Genomic DNA, 18935 nt, shown 5'->3' on the forward strand with positions numbered 1-18935 from the left:
GGGATTCGATCCCGGATCTCCAGGATCGCGCCCTGGGCCAAAGGCAGGCGCCAAACCGCTGCGCCACCCAGGGATCCCTACTCTCCCCTTTCTGATGGTGGTCCCCCCTGTCCCATCATTCTGGTTTCAGCTCCTCCAAGAGGATCATGAATAGAGAGATCATATCTCTTTTTCTACTCACTTCATGAGAGAAAGGGCCTTGTCTGTCTTCTTGGCTGCCATTTCTCCAAAGCTGGAGTAGTCCTTGCCATATGGTAAGCACTCTGGAAAGATTTATTAAAGGGCTGAGTGAGGACTCTCTTCCTGTCCAGGACCGAGTTCCTTAATCCCCTTTGACTTCCTCAATCCCCTTTGACTTCCTCAATCCCCTTTGACTTCAGTGTGACTGATCAAGGGCCAGATTGGACAAACATCTCTGGTATTGTGTTTGATTTGCTTAAATTGTCACGGGGACCAGGAGCTACCCCCACCCCCACGCCCCACCCCCTGTGCAGTGTCCTGTTAAATAAACAGCACCTGTGTATGGAACAGTTCCCTGAAAGTTAAGATCATGGCATGGATGGATGAAGGCTCAGAAAACACTATCCAATAATCAAAGTAAATTTTTAGTGCCTTCAGTCTCAATTTTTGGTGGACATTTTTCCTGTTTGTTTATTATTCCTTACCCACCCCCCAATTCTTGAGCCCTTCTCTTTGGTGGGCCCTGTGCTAGGTCCTGGGAATGTGAAGAAGAATGAGACATCATCCTTGTCCTTGGGAGGCAGAGTTCCTGGGAAGTTAAAGACAACTCATTAACAATATATAGAAATAAGTGAAAAAAAAAAAAAAAAGAAGTGCGATAGGAAAGGTATATAAAAAGTGCAAAAGTACAGAGAGACTATCTAGACAGGGTGGTAGTGGGGGGCAATAAATGAAAAGTTAACAGAAGATGTAACATTTATCCTGAGAATTAAAATTTAAGTTGGGCAGGAAAGAAGAAGGAGAGCATTTTAGGTGGAAGAACTAACATGTACAGGGGCAAAGTCAGCATGAAGGGGCATGACATATCCTAACAACAAGGTGAGGTTAGTTCTACATGAATGAAACACTGGGCACTTTTTTTAAGCTTTTATTTTTTAAGTAATCTCCACACCTAATATGGGGCTCAAACCCACAACCCCGACATCAAGGGTCTCACTCTCTACCAACTAAGCCAACCAGGTGCTCCAGCACAAGGCACTTTTTATGCAGGAGGGCAAGTTTTGATGCCCAATAAGTAGATTGGGGCCACATGTAAAGGATTCTTTTTTTTAAAGATTTTATTTATTTATTCATGAGAGACACACAGAGAGAGGCAGAGACACAGGCAGAGGGAGAAGCCAGCTCCCCACAGGGAGCCAGATGTGGGACTCCATCCCAGGACCCCGGGATCACGCCCTGAGCCAAAGGCTGATGTTCACTAAGCCACCCAGGTGCCACTGTATAGGATTCTATATGGGGCTGAAGCTTGAACTTTTTCCTGATGAGAAAGCTAGTAGAGATCTTTAAACATGAACATGACTTGATTGGTTTAGGGCTTCACAAGGATGCCTCTGACAGCAAAGTGAAGCAATCTGTAAGTTCCTGTATATCCAAGTGGAAAGACATGAGGCCCTGGGGTATATAGGAGTGGATGGGTTTCAAATCCATTTGAAAGTTAGACTTAGCAGAAGGGAATGCACATTCAATCAGAAATTGAATGTAGAACAAGAGGGAAAGACAAGAACAGTAGATTGTAAGTTGAATATCCAGGTAGATATTTTCTCCAAGATCTTTTAGTAGGAGAAGATTGAATTTACCTAATCGTCTAGATGACTTCTAAGACATATAGTAACCCTTTGATTTTCATCTTTAGTTAACAAAAATTTTTTTAAAGATTTTTATTTATTTATTCATGAGAGACACAGACAGAGAGAGAGAGAGAGGCAGAGACACAGGCAGAGGGAGAAGCAGGCTCCATGCAGGGAGCCCGATGCGGGACTCGATCCTGGGTCTCCAGGATCACGCCCTGAGCCGAAGGCAGGCGCTAAACCGCTGAGCCACCCAGGGATCCCAAAATTTTTAAAAAACTAGTTTAAAAGCATCAACCATCAGCAAGCGGGTCCTCTTTTAAGAGAAGGAGGCATCTTAGTATGTGAAATCATGTTGTCTATTCATCTGTCCCACTAACATTGCTGGCCCTGTTGAAAGGAAAGTCCAGGTCCTGATGCAAGGCTATTGGAGTCTTTCTTTCTTTTTTTTATTTTAGGATCCCTGAATCAGAGTGAGGACGATGTCCTGGATAAGCCCAGGGTTAGGGAGCAATGACATAGAAGTACACTTGATGTTCAGGGCGCCCTTCCATGGCCAAGCCACAACAATACCCTGTCGGGAGTAGTCCTAAAAATTAATTTTGTTGTCATGGTTCCACCTTAACTTTTATCATCTGGGTCAGGATGAGGATTCATTGTCATGTACTTCATGCATTTGCTCCGATCTCTGGCTAACCAATGTTTTTCCATGACTTTGTAACAGTTATTTTTGTTCAGGAAGGAATAATAAAGCGAGATTTGCCATCTGTATAAGACAACATTAGTTTTATTTTGACATTTCTTTTCTAGACAGCAGAGTCTTTATAATTAGGTTTTCCCTCTGCCAAAAATTTTGCTGAAAAACTACTTCCCTGAAAAAAAAAATTTCAGAGCTCCCATTATTAGTTGGAGTCATCTTATTTTGTTTTGGAAGTTCTTTCGTAAGCCAGTCAGGAAATGAAACAAGAAGATTTTCTCTTGAAAACTAATTCTTAGCAAGAAACAAAAGTTAACTTTTCTCCAAAAGAAAATTAGGAGAGAGAGTGAAAAGAAAACTGGTGATGGTTCCAATGTCTTTTTTAATTTTAATTAGTCAGATTTAAGTGAACAACATAGGAAGCCATATTCCAAATGAGCTTGTATTCTTGCTGTGACTGTGGTCAGGTTTATGTCCAACTTCTCGAAATACCCGGGGGACTGTGCTAGAACTGAAGCACAGCAGCAGTTGTGGGCTCTCTGAAGAGCCCAACTGTGGAATCTACCCTTTGTTGATAAATGGTGGCCATCAGGCAGGTGCCACCTGGGGAGATGCAGGCCCCAGGCAAAGCCAAATGGACCTCTTCATGCTGCTGTTGTGCCATTGGCTCTGTGATGGATGTCCGAGAGAGTAAGTCGCAGTGTGCCAGTTGACGGCACTTTCTCTCCAGAGTGCTCTTCAAAACGTGACAGGTGATAAAATCCCCCATCATTGCTAATGGGGAAAACAGCCCAGTGAGCTAATGGCAAAAACAGTCATACTCACTGCATTGGCACCTTCTACCCCCCATAAGATCTAGAAACACCTTCCAGCCCTAGTGGCCAAATTCTCTTTACAGCACAGAATACTTTCCTTTTTTTTTTTTTTTTTTTTTTTAAGATTTTTATTTATGTATTCATGAGAGACCCAGAGAGAGAGAGAGAGAGAGAGGCAGAGACACAGGCAGAGGGAGAAGCAGGCTCCATGCAAGGAGCCCGACATGGGACTCGATCTCAGGACCCTAGGAACATGCCCTCAGTCAAAGGCAGACACTTGAGCACTGAGCCACCCAGCTGCCCTGGCTATTCTCCTTTTAGAGTCCTACCTGAAGGGCTGCTCCTAGAGTCAGACTGCAGACCCAGCCACCATCCTTCTCTTCCTCATCTCCACATGCCTTTCCTCCACCGCCATCATCTAGTATTTTTGTATTAAGCATTAGCAAGGACATGGAACTGAAATAGACATTATATAACATCTCAAAGGGTGTATCTATTTAAAATGGAGACAGCAGGTGTCTTCTACAAGCACTGAGCCAGTATCGTTTATAGCAGTCTAATAAAAGGGCGAAATACCAGTTCTTGGCTGTTCTTCAGCCGTTCTTGAGCTCACGGGCAGAGTGGAAGCGTTTCTTTCCAGTGTATTTTTGTATAAAACGAACAGCACCTCCTTTTCAGTTTCAAAATGTTGCTTATGGGTGACTGATGTGCTGTGAAGTGTAAGGCGTAGGGAGCAATCTCCTCTGTCAGAAGGTGGTGGCCTCTTGTTTTGAATATACAGATTTGCTCATGTAAAATAGAAAGGGTATTAATAAACTGGCTTGGGGGACGCCTGGGTGACCCAGCAGTTGAGCATCTGCTTTTGACCCAGGGCGTGATCCTGGAGACCTGGGATCGAGTCCCACATCGGGCTCCCTGCCCGGAGCCTGCTTCTCCCTCTGCCTGTGTCTCTGCCTCTCTCTCTCTGGGTCTCTCATGAGTAAACAAATAAAATCTCAAAATATATAGACAAACAAGCATACAGGATTGGGTGACTGTTTGGGCCTTGACTCTTTGTCAAGAAGAGATGTAAGGTTCAAGGAAAAGTTCTTTGAAGTCTATGATAGCAAAGGATGAGGCAGGTCGTTGCCCGCCCGTGTGTTGAAGAATTGTTACCTTCATGTAATCTAGCTCCACTCTGCTCCTTCCCTTCACCAAACACAGAGAAGAACCAGGCACTTGGTATGTTAAGGGTTTGAATAGAAGCCTCCTTGGCAGTAGAGCCTTGAATTTCTTATCCATAAGCAACAAAGGTTCCTCTAAAGGGAATTAGCATCACCTTCTGCTGTATGAAAAGGAAGAGTCTGCACTTCGCTGAGATTTACTGTGCCTATGGTTTTCATTAGGCAGTGAAGCTTTATGTGGCCTGTCGGGGTATTGGGGTAAAGCCCACTTCATACTGGGGACATCAGCAACATGGTTCTCTGGGGGCAGAAGGCACCTGGAGAGTCACACAGGCCTTGTTTGAATCTTAGCTTTGCCACTTACTAGCTATTTGGACTTTTCAATCTTCTTCTTTTTAACAATGAAACAATTAAAAAAAAAAAAACAATGAAACAATTATAATGTTAGACTGAGTTATAAATATTAGCTACCATTTATTGAGCACGGAGGTTGTGCCAGGTACCCAGACAAGCAATTATCATCAACAGTGTCATTTAATTTTCATCATAATGCATGAGCTAGGAATTATTATCTCTACATTGAATGTAAGGAATCTGAGGTAGCATATCGCCCAGGGTCACATGGCTCGTGAGTGGTTGGCATCAGCTTCAATTCCGGGTCTCTCAGATTTCAGATCCTGGGAGAGATAATATGAACTTACCATGGTACCTGGTACGTGGTAGGTGCTTAGCAATGCCAGTTATTTTTCCTTCCATGTGTTTCCTGTGGTTTTGGTGTTGATTTCTGTGTCAGATTTTTATATATAAGGTTCTCCAGAGCAGGCCTGTCCTGCTGCCCTCATGTGGTTCATTTGGATAACAGTGGTTTAAAAAACATTTAATTGGGGTGTAATACATATGCCAATAAGGGTTATTTCAAATGTGTCTGTAGAGTCACCTAAATGTATGGATACTTTTGGTTATATCAATGATTCTAACATCTCAGTATACAAGAAATACCACTTTAAATTTTTTTTTTCCCTACAGTCCAATTTAATTTCTAACTGAGTTCCACCCAGCTGGTAAGATACTTCATTTCAGTCACTCTTGTAACTTGTCCTCTGGCTTCACCATCAGTTGTCTTAGAAAAGAACCTTTCTCTTCCCTGGTACGGTGTATCACATGAAGCTTTGTCCTCTCAACAAGGGAGGAATTTTTCTTGCAATGATGTTTTCCACCCGACTGCTGTGTTTACAGAGACCTTTAGCCCACTGGAGAAATCTTCAACTTTCACACTTAAGAAAGAGTTCAAATCACCAGGGAGTAGAAGCTTAATCCAGTTACCAGTTTAAATGTTAGAAACTTTTTCCAGGAGAGTAAAAGAGAAAGGTCTGCTGTCCCCATTATCAGGAGCTTTAACTCACTAAGTGAAATTTCACTTGAGGTTTCTTTTTGTGGACCGTGAGAGGCTTAGCTTACCTGGATTCATTTTGCCTCACCCACAATTGCATGCATGCATTTGCAGCCCAGTCATTGATTATCCATGCAGGGCTGTAACCCAAGCAGCTCTCCTCTGGGGACTTCCTTGCTTTCCAGCGACCCGACCCAAGAGATTTGAAGGTCTGCTGTCAGATTGGTGCCACGGCGCCCTCTGATTCTGTGTAATAGGGGGAGGTGTGGGTGCAAGAGGGGAGGTTAGGATGGGACATGGTAAGGAGGGAGCATCTGTCTTAGTTCTTAAGCAGCATTTATTTTTTAATTTTTTAAAAAAGGTTTTATTTGTTTATTCATTCAAGACACAGAGAGAGAGGCCGAGGGAGAAGCAGGCTCCGCGCAGGGAGCCCGAGGCGGGCCTCGATCCCACGACCCCGGGGTCATGCTCTGGGCCGCAGGCAGACGCTCCACCACTGGGCCCGCTGGGGGCCCCTCTTAAGCAGCATTTCAAAGCAGCATAGACCCCTTGGGTCCTTAAATGTGTCTGGCGTCGTCCTCATGCAGAGACCTTATTGTATTTCAGATAACGGAGGACAGACGCTGGCGGGGGGCAACAACTGGCCGCTTCGAGGACGAAAATGGAGCCTGTGGGAAGGAGGCGTTCGAGGGGTGGGCTTCGTGGCGAGCCCCCTGCTGAAGCGGAAGGGGGTGAAGAGCCGGGAGCTCGTCCACATCTCCGACTGGCTGCCCACCCTCGTGGGGCTGGCCGGGGGCAGCACGAAGGGCACCAAGCCTCTGGATGGCTTCGACGTGTGGAGGACCATCAGGTACTGCTCAGTCTCCTTTGTTCCCTCCCGGGGCGGGCGGCAAGAGCAGCCTGGGGGGCTGAGTGGAAATGATAGTTCAGCTTACCGGTAAATTATTTTTTTAAAGATTTTTGAAATTTATGTATCCACAAGAGACAGGGAGGCAGAGGGAGAAGCAGGCCCCGTGCGGAGAGCCCGACGTGGGACTTGATCCCGGGACCCCAAGGTCATGCCCTGGGCGTGCTCAAGGCAGATGCTCAACCACTGAGCCTCCCAGGTGCCCACAAATAAATTATTTTTTAGAAAGAATAAAATGTCTTTAGAACTATTGTCAGGATGTATAGAGATGTTCTGGATTTGAGATTGTGGCCACGTGTTTGATACAAAGAGGAAGATTGTCTTCAGCTGCTTGCCCTCTACAGGTGTTTTTTTAAGCAGAGAAGCTTCTCAAAGGGGTAGGATGGGGTATTGTTTGCTTCCTGGAGGTCGGGGGACCTGCCCTGTTGTCTGCTGGGAGAATGGAGCGCTACACAGGGGATAGAGCTGGAATGGGAACCAGAGAGTATCTAATGAGCACCCACTATGAACCACCTTGGTTTGTTTTTTTTTTAAGATTTTATTTATTTATTCATTAGAGACACAGAGACACACACACACACACACACAGAGGCAGAGACACAGGCAGAGGGAGAAGCAGGCTCCATGCAGGGATCCCACGTGGGACTCGATCCCGGGTCTCCAGGATCATGCCCTGGGCCGAAGGCAGCGTCAAACCGCTGAGCCACCCGGGCTGCCCTGCACCACCCACCCCTGTTTTAGCGGTGGGGGAGTTCCAAGTGAGCAAGACAGACAAGATTTTGGCTCTCATGGAGCTTGTGTTCTAGTAGAGAAGGTGAGGGAGGGCAGGGAGTGCAGAGAGGAAATAACTAAACACATAAATAAGCAAGATGACTTCCAGTAGCCGTAAACACTGTGAAGGCAGTAAGGACGTGTGTTGTGGAGGAGAGTTGGCAGACGTAAGGAGGTACGCTGGGGAGCAGAACCCAGACTCAGCTTCGGAAATGGTGGCAGTCCTTTTCCGGTTTAGCCGCCACAGCGTAGAAAAATGGAGGTACACACCTCCAGGGGTGCAGGAAGAAAATTATAAGCTTGTATTTGTTTTTGATTTTATCTTAATTTTGTCTAAGAATATGTTTTATAAGGTACAGCACGTATTAGAAGATTAGCACATATATCCAAGTTATAAATAAATGTGCACATATCGTACATATATTTTACTGGTGGAATGGCAGTTGTCTAGTGCAATAGGATTTAACCTCTCTTTGGTGTTACAGAGGGAGAAAAAGTGTTACAGAGGGAGAAAAAGTGGCTGATTGACTACCCTAATGGCCAGGAGGAGACAACCTCCTCGTGTTCTCTTCTTCATCCCACTCCAGATGCTCCATCTCAAAAATAGTAGGGTTTCTATTCTTAGGAAACATGCAGTCGAGTAGGAGTAAAGTGTTACGATAACATGTTAACATATCCTCAGATGGTTCAGAAAAAATTATGTGCATGTATTTCCTATATAGTTCGAGATATACAGTGTGTGTGTGTGTGTGTGTACACAGAGAGGAAAAATACATACTGAGTCAAATATTAACAGTCAGATTATCTGGGTAAAGGGCATAGGTGGTTCTTTTAGTATTTCTTAGTTTTGCAACTTTCTTTAAATTTGATATTATTTCCACATAAAACTTTTTAAAAATAGGCAATTCTGGCAACACAGGGATCCAACCTTACCACAAAGCCAACTGACAGGAATCAAGTTGTTTCTGTCTTCCTTAGAGTATTCCCTCTTCAAATCACTTGTCTCCATTGCCCCCAAATCCCAACCCAGGCCCACTCCATTCACTGGTGTTAACTACCTGGTCCCTGTAGACATTTAGGTTTATAATCCATAGTGCATAGTATGGATATACCATAATTTAACCAATCCCCAAGTGCTGGATATACTGGTTATTTCTAATATTTATATTATCAATTTTTATGTAAGTGATATTCAGTATTAAAAATAGGAGGTTTTGGGTACCTGGATGGTTCAGTCGGTTAAGCGTCCAACTCTTCATCTCAGCTCAGGTCTTGATCTCGGGGCATGAGTTCAAGCCCCACATTGGACTTCACACTGGCCAAGGAGCCTACTTAAAAAATAAATAAATAAAAATAAATAGTAGTGTTTGAGATAAGATTACTTTATGCAAAGGAATTTTAGTTTTGATGCTAAAATTTAAAATGTCCTATGAGCTTAAGAATGGATGAAAGTAGCATTGGGCAGGGCTGTTTGGCCTCTGACAAGCATGGAGTCTATTGGTTCCTTTGTAATGAATCTCATCCAGGAGGTGAGACTAGGGAAGGTCTTCATCTCCTACAGACCCAGGGGAAATTCTGATTCCATTAGCTTTGTGTCCTTTTTCTTTCAATTACTTTGCAATTCAAAGTTCCCAAGTTTTTTTTTTTTTTAAGAGAATTTATCAAATTTAAAAGATCTTTTCTCAAACAGCAAAATTTAAAGTATCAGGAGCTCTTTTTTTACCTTTTCCTATTTTCCAACTATTACTGCAGTCCTTCTTCTAAATCATACTATTTTGGGGGAAAAATCCTAACCAGCCCCAAATTGTTTCCTCCTATTCTTGCCTGAGAAGTTGGTTTTTCCATTTGGATTGGACGACCAGTTTATGATTTGCCATTTAAAGAGAACAGAGCCGTATCCACCTCATCAAACAGCTAAGCCAAGAAGTAAACAAGAAAACTTTTTCTCTCATTAGTTGTTTTGAAAGTTTATGCTCATTATTTGCTCATTCATACAAGATGACATTTTTCTTTTTCTCTAAAATCTTTCTGCCCCTCTTCATGATCTAAACATGAGATGTACACACGTGTTCTATGCTGACTCTATGTAATTTCCCTGGGTATCAGTAATATATACTCATTGTAGATAACTTGCAAAGCACAGACAATAAAAATAACCACCCAGATCTTACCTGGAAACAGCTACCATAAACATGTCATGTTCCCTTAAAATTTTTCCTAGCATTTTTTTTGCTGCCTCTTTTTTTCCTCAACTCACACATCATCAGTTTTAATCATGTTGTCCAAGAAACTCATTGCAAATATTATTTCAATGACTACATATTCTGTCATTAACCTTTTTTAAAAAAGATTTTATTTATTTATTCATGAGAGACACAGAGAGAGAGGCAGAGACACAGGCAGAGGGAGAAGCAGGCTCCATGCAGGGAGCCTGACGTGGGACTCGATCCCGGGACCCCGGGGTCACGCCCTGGGCCAAAGGCAGAGGTTCAACCACTGAGCCACCCAGGTGCCCCTCTGTCATATACCTTGATATCCTTAACAATTCCCTTACTATAGATTGATCTTTATTTTTTTTATCATTAACACTGGAGTAAACAATTTCTTCATAAAATCTCTGTCTATATTTTGGATACTTCTCGTTATATAGAAATTATTTAAAATTAAATTATTATTCAAAAGAATGAGTTCTACATATTTACTTTTTTGTTTTGTTTTTTTAAGATTTTATTTATTCATTCATGAGAGACACACAGAGAGAAGCAGAGACACAGGCAGAGGGAGAAGCAGGCTTCACGCAAGGAGCCCGATGCGGGACTCAATCCCCGAACCCCAGGATCACACCCTAAGCTGAAAGCAGAGCTCAACCGCTGAGCCACCCAGGCATCCCTACTTACTTTTTTTGAATGTCAGCTTTATTGCATGCATTTTTAGTTGTTCTTCTTGTGTTGCTATGGAACACAAACCTTGAAAAAGTTTGCCTAATTTTGGAGAATGAAGAAAATAGGTATCAAGTTAAATCTGGAAGTTGATTTTGTTGAATTGTCTTTATATTTCATCATTCAACCATGAGGCAACACACCGCAATCAGAGATGTATATTCAAGGGACATGCTGGGTGGTTAGTGTTCTGTCGTTGAGTCAAACATTGTCTGACACCTTTCTCTCCTCTCACTGACTTATGACTGCTGAATTCCTAATGGGAGGAAAAATGATGTATAGTTTAATTTCATTTTTCCAGCTTTATTGAGATATAGATGACATAAAACATTGTGTAAACTAAAGGTGTACAATGTGATCATTTGATACACATATATACTGGAAAGTGATGACCAAAATAAGGTTAGTTAACATGTTTATCATCTCCCATAGTTACTATTTTTATGTGTGTGAGAACAGTTAAGATCCACTCTCTTAATAACTCTCTAGTATATGATACAGTATTGTGACGCGTAGTCAGCGTGCTGTACATTAGATCCCCAGGATTTAATCATCTAATAGCTGGAAGTTTGTACCCTTTGAGCAACATCTCCCTAGATCCCCCGCCCTCCAGCCCCTGGCAACCATCATTCTACTTGTTTCTAAGAGTTCAGCCACCCCCCCTTTTCTTAGATTCCACATAAATGAGATATCATACAGTATTTATTTATTTTTTAAAAAAATTTTTAAAGAGTTTATTTATTTATTCACGAGAGACACACAGAGAGAGAGAGAGAGAGAGAGGCAGAGACCCAGGCAGAGGGAGAAGCAGGCTCCATGCAAGGAGCCCGACGTGGGACTTGATCCCAGGACCCCAGGATCACGCCCTGGGCTGAAGGCAGCACTAAACCACTGAGCCACCCAGGGATCCCCTCGTACAGTATTTAGAGATGACTATTTTGAAAGCATTTGATACACATTATAACATTGCCTTCCCAAAAAGTACCAGTGTACTCTTATTCCACTGGTATATGAGAATTCTCATCTCCTTCACAGATTTTCCTTATATAGCTTTAAAAAACCTCTTTCTTAATATCATAGGCAAAATTATCTCATTTTAACTTGAATTTTTAAAATGTTTATATTCCATTTGTATTTACGCTTTTGAAAATGTGACTCTTTACATTTACTTATTGAAGTTTGAGTTTTCTTGCTGAAATCAGTTTTTCTTTTGCTTCTTTTTGGTCAGAGGCTTTTTCTCAGCCTGAAATGTGCTAAATATTTTCTTCTAAGTGTGATGCTTTGATTTTCTTCCATATAATTCTTAGCTGTTGAGAGAAGATTATGTGTGTTATGTTAGGTTGATATCTAAATGAGAGGAATGAGTTTTTTCTAGGGTTTTGATTCACAGACTTCTTTGAGACTCTGAAAGCTGTGAATTTACAGAAGAAAAGTACCTAAACATATGCACAAAAATTTATAAAGAATTAATTTTTGAGGGCAGCCTGGGTGGCTCAGTGGTTCAGTGCCGCCTTCAGCCTGAGGCTTGATCCTGGAGTCCCGGGATCGAGTCCCACATCGGGCTCTCTGCATGGAGCCTGCTTCTCCCTCTGCCTGGGTCTCTGCCTCTCTCTCTCTCTCTGTCTCTCTGTCTCTCTCTCTCTCTCTGTCTCTCTCTCTGTCTCTCATGAATAAATAAAATCTTTAAAAAAAAAGAATTAATTTTTGTGATATTAAACACTGATGATACATTTTTTCTGTGACTAAACATAGAAAAATACGAGAAACATTCTTTATAAACCTGTCTCAATTTTTTTAAAGAAAATCTGTTACTTTATTTTTTTAAGTTTATGTAATTTTTTAGTAATCTACACCAATATGGAGCTCGAACACACAATCCCAAGATCAGTTGCATGCACTTTGGACTGGGCCACACAAGCACCTCCCTCTCGTTAATTTTTCATGCAAAAATTAATACCTGCTTTATGATAAGGAAACAGAATAAAAATTTCCATGCCAAGCAAAACTTGAACTTCAGCTGATTGCTAATTTCACTGTGAAAGGTGTTGAGGTTTGATTTAAAGAAATAGGAGAAAGTTTTGAGTGGTTTTTATATGATAACATATGTGTCATGCTTGACATCCAATCAGTTTTGATTTTTGTTTTGTTTTGTTTTGGTGGCAAAAGTGTAAAATCCTGGCTTGCAAAAGCACACCATAGCAAATGGAATCAAAACTCTGTAGTACACTTTGCCAAACGAGAGCAGCCTTAGTTGGGAAATAGTTGAATTCAGTTTGAATAATTTCCTCTGCCCCCAGCTCACTGAGGCTGTTTTCTTTGGCAAAGTCTAAGTCTTTGATGTCTGTGTGTATCACCAAATTTTGGATTATATATCCACATTTCAATCTTAAGATTTTATTGATTACGAGTAACCTTTAAGAGTTTGGCACATGTTTACTTCTACTTACAAAGAAACTGGAAAAAGTTTGGGCACCTTTAACTCCAGATTAGGGGAGTGTTAGAAGGATACTGAACTCCTGGTGACCCAGCTCTAATAGAACAAGAGTTCTCCATTCTTGAGCAGCATACATAATACTGACTGCAGGGCCTTAGCCAAGAGATACGGCCAAAAATATTGTCCAAGTATGCTACACCATGAGACAGTGGGCTTTCCTTTTCTGTTTGGAAAAAAAAAAAAAAGTAAAATTTCTGCCCAAAGTTTAATTAAGCATTTCAAGACTTTGCTCTGGAAATCCAGCAAATTTCTATTTAGTAAGTGAACAACTACTCTCATTCTTCTATTTCTTGATGAAAGATCCTGAAAGATGACTCAGCCCCTCTGGCCTTGAAGTTGATGCTTCTCCCAGCATTGGGCAGGCCATCATTCGGTATGAGTGGCGCAACATTCGCCATGACTGCTCATAGTGAAAGCAACCAGTCACATTGACATCTGGAGCTTCTTTTCCAAAGCAGCAAAAACAAATGGGCAGCCAAATGTCAGAGACACTTGATCTGTGCCCAGGGTTCTGGAACTTTCAGATATTTACTTGGAATGCCAGTTTCAAGATAATGCTAATTTTTGAAAATTTCAAAAGGGTTTCATGAAATAGGAATTCCAGTAATGGAGTTGGCTGTGCTGTGAGCATCAGAGGTTTTGCTAGTTGCACAGTTATCAGTTCCTCTTAGACCTGCTTCAAAATATTAAATATATCAAAAGAATCAGTAGTTCTGGAGCAAGTGACATTATTTGCAACAGGAGCTCCTTCAACTGCTTGTTTTTTAATTCTGTTCCAAACCACAGAGCATATTATCAGTTCTAGAGACACAGCTTCTCTAAGTTCTTTCCAGTTCTGTATGGTTTTTCCACTTTCAACTTGATAAGGAGCCTATAGGCTGTTTTAAGGCATTTCAAAGGATCATTATCTCACAGTGTTTTTTCTCTTTCTGCTTTTTTAAAAACTCATTTTATTACACTTATATAAACACAAGCAGAACCCTTAATCATAATGGTAAGCATCTTTTTTCTTTGTAATCAATGAGAAACTCTTCTTGATGTTATAAGATGACAATAGTGAGAATCAAATATTATCTGATGATGTAAAATATCTTAAAATTTTAATAACTTAGAAACTTAAAACTTGGGGCACCTAGATGGCTCAGTCAGTTAAGCATCTGTCTTCAGCTCAGGTCATGATCTCAGAGTCCTGGGATCAAGCCCCGTGTTGGGCTCCCTGCTCAGTGGAGAGTCTGCTTCTCCCTCTCCGCTCTCCTCTTGTGCGTGCACTGTCTCTCTTTCTCTCTCTCCCCCACCCCCCAAAAAAATAATAAGTAAAGCTAAAAACAACAACAACTTAAACTTCCCCCACTATGGATTCAATTTCAAGAGGAAAACTAAAGGGAAAATAAGTCACTTTTAACCCCACTTTCACAGATACCATGAAGGCCAGTGAAAATAATGGTCGGGCAGCCCCAGTGGCTCAGCAGTTTATCGCTGCCTTCAGCCCAGGGCCTGATCCTGGAGACCCATCCATCGAGTCCCACGTCAGGCTCCCTGAACGGAGCCTGCTTCTCCCTCTGCCTGTGTCTCTGCCTCTCTCTCTCTCTCTCTGAATAAATAAATAAAACCTTTAAAAAAAAAGAAAGAAAATAATGGTCAATGAGCCAAAGGTTAAGAACCTCTGAATGAAGATTTAAAAAAAAAAAAAAAAGATTTTATTTATTTATTGATTTGACAAAGAGAGAGTGAGAGAAGGCAAGCACAAGCAGGGGGAGTGGCAGAGGGAGGAGAAGCAGACTCCTGCCCCTAAAATAACTTTTAATGACTGCTGCTAATTCCAGCATCCAAGTTAGTTCTGGGTTGGTTGTGAAGGGACGATAGTTCTCTTAACTATGGGTCATGTTTCCATGACTTTTAATCTTTGATTTGATGCTGGACATTGTGCATTTTACCTTGTTAGCTGCTAGATATTTATGTATTGTTATAAATCTTGCTTTATTCTACTTAGTAATAGTTAGATTCTTCTGGGTGTTGCTTCGTAATTTATTAGGCAGGTCCAGACCTTTGCTCCGTTTAGAACTAATTATTCTCCTCCTCCTCCTCCTCCTCCTCCTCCTCCTCCTACTACTACTGAGTCAGCACCTTCCCAGTACTCTACGCAGTGCCCTGTGAATCTGGCTGGAGGGAGCATGTGCTGTCCCCAACTCTGTGACTACTGGCCACTGTTCCCTCTCATCTCTTCAGATGGTTCTTTTCCCAGTTTGAAGTAATTCCCTTGCATACATCTGATTGGTGCTCAGCTAAATAGTTTAAGGGACCCTCTGCAAATCTCTTTCTGGCCAGCTTTCTCTTCTCTGGTACTCCACCCTATGAACTTTTCAATCCCTTGGTCTGTCTGGACCCTTAGCGCTACCTCCTCAACTCAGGGAGTCCACTGGGCTATGCCTCAGTTCCCCTTCTGTGCACCAAGGTCTGAAAACTCTCTCAAGGTAGTAAGCTAGGGTACCAATAAGACTCAACTCCTTTGTCTCCTACCCCTCAGAGATCACTGTCCTTTGCCTGATATTCCTTGTTTTGAAAACTATTGTTTTACATATTCTTTTTTTTTCTTTAAGATTTTATTTATTTATTTATTTATTTATTTATTTATTTATTTATTTATTTATTTGAGAAAGAGAGTGAGCACACGAGCAGGGGGGAGGAATAGAGGGAGAGTGAGAAGCAGGCTCCCCACTGAGTAGGGAGCCCCATGTGGGACTCAATCCTAGGACCCTGGGATCATGACCTGAGCCAAAGGCAGATGCCTAACTGACTGAGCCACCCCAGGCACCCCTGTCTGTTTTTCCTGAGGTTGTTTTAGGTAGGAGGTAAATCCACCCTGCATGCTACTCTGTCTTGTTTGGAGGCAGACATACTCAAAGAAAATTTTATTGTGCCTTTCCTTTCTTGATCAATATTTTCCTGCTTATTTTCCACTTTCAAATGCTTGTTAATTTAATCTGGGATCATAGACCCAGCCTTCTGAGACATGATATTATACATCTTACAACTCTTCAAAGCTTTTCTTTTTTTTTTTTTTTTTTTTTTTTTTTTTTTTTTTTTTTTTTTTTTTTTTTTTTTTTTTTAAATTTTATTTATTTATGATAGTCACATAGAGAGAGAGAGAGAGAGAGGCAGAGACACAGGCAGAGGGAGAAGCAGGCTCCATGCACCGGGAGCCCGATGTGGGATTCGATCCCGGGTCTCCAGGATCGCGCCCTGGGCCAAAGGCAGGCGCCAAACCGCTGCGCCACCCAGGGATCCCTCTTCAAAGCTTTTCTTCTGCATTCAGTGTTATCACATAATAGAGAAATTATATATGTTGATCTATATGTTTAATTATCTTTAATGTTACCAACCGCCTTTTATTATATAGCTTTGCCATTCTTCAGTTCCTAATTTTAATTACTCTTCTGATCGGTTGCTCCATATTTTATTTTATTTATTTATTTTGTTTTATTTTATTTTATTTTTATTTTTTTAAAAGATTTTATTTATTTATTCATGGCAGACACACAGAGAGAGAGGCAGAGTCACAGGCAGAGGGAGAAGCAGGCTCCATGCAGGGAACCCGATATGGGACTCTATCCCGGGGGCTGAAGGCAGGTGCTAAACTGCTGCACCACCCGGGCTACCCTTATTATATTTTATTTTTAAAAATTTTTATTTATTTATTCATGAGAGACACAGAGAGAGAGAGAGAGGGAGAGAGAGAGAGAGGCAGAGACACAGGCAGAGAGAGAAGCAGGCTCCATGCAGGGAGCCTGACGTGGGACTAGATCCCGGGTCTTCAAGATCACACCCTGGGCTGAAGGTGGCACTAAACTGCTGAGCCACCTAGGCTGCCCGGTTGCTCCATATTTTAAAGTAATTTTCAGTAGTGGTACATATATGATAAGGAGTTTTTTTTAAATAAATCTTTCCATATGAAATATTTATTAGCCTTTGCACTTAAATAATAATCTGACAAATCTTGCCAAATTTCTTCTCCTCCAAGAGTCTATAGACATTGCTTTATTGTCTTCTGCAATGGTAATTACCATTACAGCAAGGATTTGCCTGCAAACAAATAGAAAGCTGAGTTTATTTATAATCTTGATATCTGACAAAGTAAAATTGACATTAAAATTAGTGGTAAGTTTAACAGTAGGGGTAGGGCAAATGATCTCTTCTTTGACCAAGTATTTAGAAGTATGTTGCTTAATATGCAAATATGTTAGGTTTTCTGTAGTTATTGATTTTTTTGTTTAATTCTGTTGTGGTCAGAGGACATACTTTACATTACTGAGTTCTTTTCAATTTGGCCTTGGCTCTATGTATGATCTTTCTTGGTGTCTCTGCCATGTGAACTTGAAAAGTATGTGTATTTTGTGGTTGTTAGGTATAGTGTTAGGTTTTTCTTGGTGATCTAGTCAGAAAATATTTTATTGGGATGCCTGGGTGGCTCAGCGGTTGGGCACCTGCCTTTGGCCCAGTGCGTGAACCTGGAGTCCCGGGATCGAGTCCCACATGAGGTTCCCTGCATGGAGCCTGCTTCTCCCTCTGCCTCTGTCTCTGCCTTGCTCTCTCTATGTGTGCCTCTCATGAATAAATAAATAAATCTTTTTTAAAAAAAAAGAAAATATTTTATTTTAGTAGATGAGTTTATATATATTGCAATGGCCGGTATTTTTATTCCTAGCTTTATCATATTGTTTTATGTTATATTTACTCTCATCTTTGATCTTTGATTTTTTTAGTTCCTTTAATATATTTAGAATGATTTACATTTTATTCTAGTGCTCACCTTTATCCTAATATCTTTACAGACTGTCCCTGATTTATGAGTTTTTATGATCATGACCTGAGCTGAAGGCAGACATTCAACCACTAGCCACCCAAATGCCCCTGAAGTGCACTTTTTAAAATAAATGTTGCCCCTATTTTTCTAGTCTGCCTTCTTGTGATTCTGTGATACTAGGTTGTTTCAGTAGGACTCTGATTTTTTGCCTCTTCCTTTTTCCCCTTTTATCATTCACTCTCCAAAAGACACCTATTATTCACCGGTTCCTGTAAGAATTGGTATCTTCCTGAGACTGCCACTCTTGTCCTGCGCAGCGTCTAAGCCCTTCCTTTTGACTCCTCTGAGGCCGGTCCGCTGATCCATTTCATCACTCAGGGTGGGGCCCTCTTTTTCTAGGGTTTATTTTACCAGGTGCAGTCCTCATGAGTCCCTTCCCTCTTGTGCCCCCTCACTCTCTTTTGCATGATGCCAACCTGACTCTGCCCTGATTGTCACTAGCACTGACTCTTCGGGTCTAAGATGATTATTTCCTCACAGCTACCTGAAATTTAAACATGTTCTGGCTCCCACTTATGTTGTAGGCTTAAGCATTGGATGATTTTACTTTCTTTCCCTTCCTTTTTTTTTTTTTTTTTTAAGATTTTATTTATTTGAGAGAGACAAAACGAGCAGGGGGAGAGACAGAGGGAGGCAGAGACAGTGGGGAGAAGCAGACTCCCCGCTGAGCAGAGAGCCCACTGTGGGGCTCTATCCCAGGACCCTGAGATCATGACCTGAGCCAAAGTCAGATGCCTAACTGACTGAGCCACCCAGGCACCCGCACTTTCTTTCCTTTTCAATATGGCTTCTAAGGAGAATATGTGGTGAGTTTAAACTTTAATGGCCACCATTATTCTCTAGAAATCTGGAAACTCACATGTTCTTAGGCTCTTCCTCTAGTTTAAGAAAAACAGCTCCAGGGTATTATGTGCAACTGAGGAATCACTACATTCTACTCCTGAAACTAATAATACAGTATGTGTTAAATAAATTAAACTTAAATTTAAAATTTTAAAGGAAAGAAAAGAAAAACAGCCCTAGAAACTATAAAGAAGCATTATAAGTATGGTTGATGAAATAAGGATGGCAGGGAATTCTAACCAGTAGC

At 41.5% G+C, this 18935-nt stretch overlaps 1 protein-coding gene across 1 annotated transcript in view; it reads left to right on the top strand.

Annotated features, from left to right (window-relative positions):
- The window catches only part of ARSB (arylsulfatase B), a 166366-nt gene that overhangs the window by 74870 nt on the left and 72561 nt on the right, over nucleotides 1–18935 (top strand). The window contains 1 exon segment of the mRNA NM_001048133.1: nucleotides 6480–6723. Coding sequence (NP_001041598.1) covers nucleotides 6480–6723 — 244 coding nt within the window.

This window comes from Canis lupus, chromosome 3, assembly GCF_011100685.1.
Source record: "Canis lupus familiaris isolate Mischka breed German Shepherd chromosome 3, alternate assembly UU_Cfam_GSD_1.0, whole genome shotgun sequence".
NCBI classification, from domain to species: domain Eukaryota; kingdom Metazoa; phylum Chordata; class Mammalia; order Carnivora; family Canidae; genus Canis; species Canis lupus.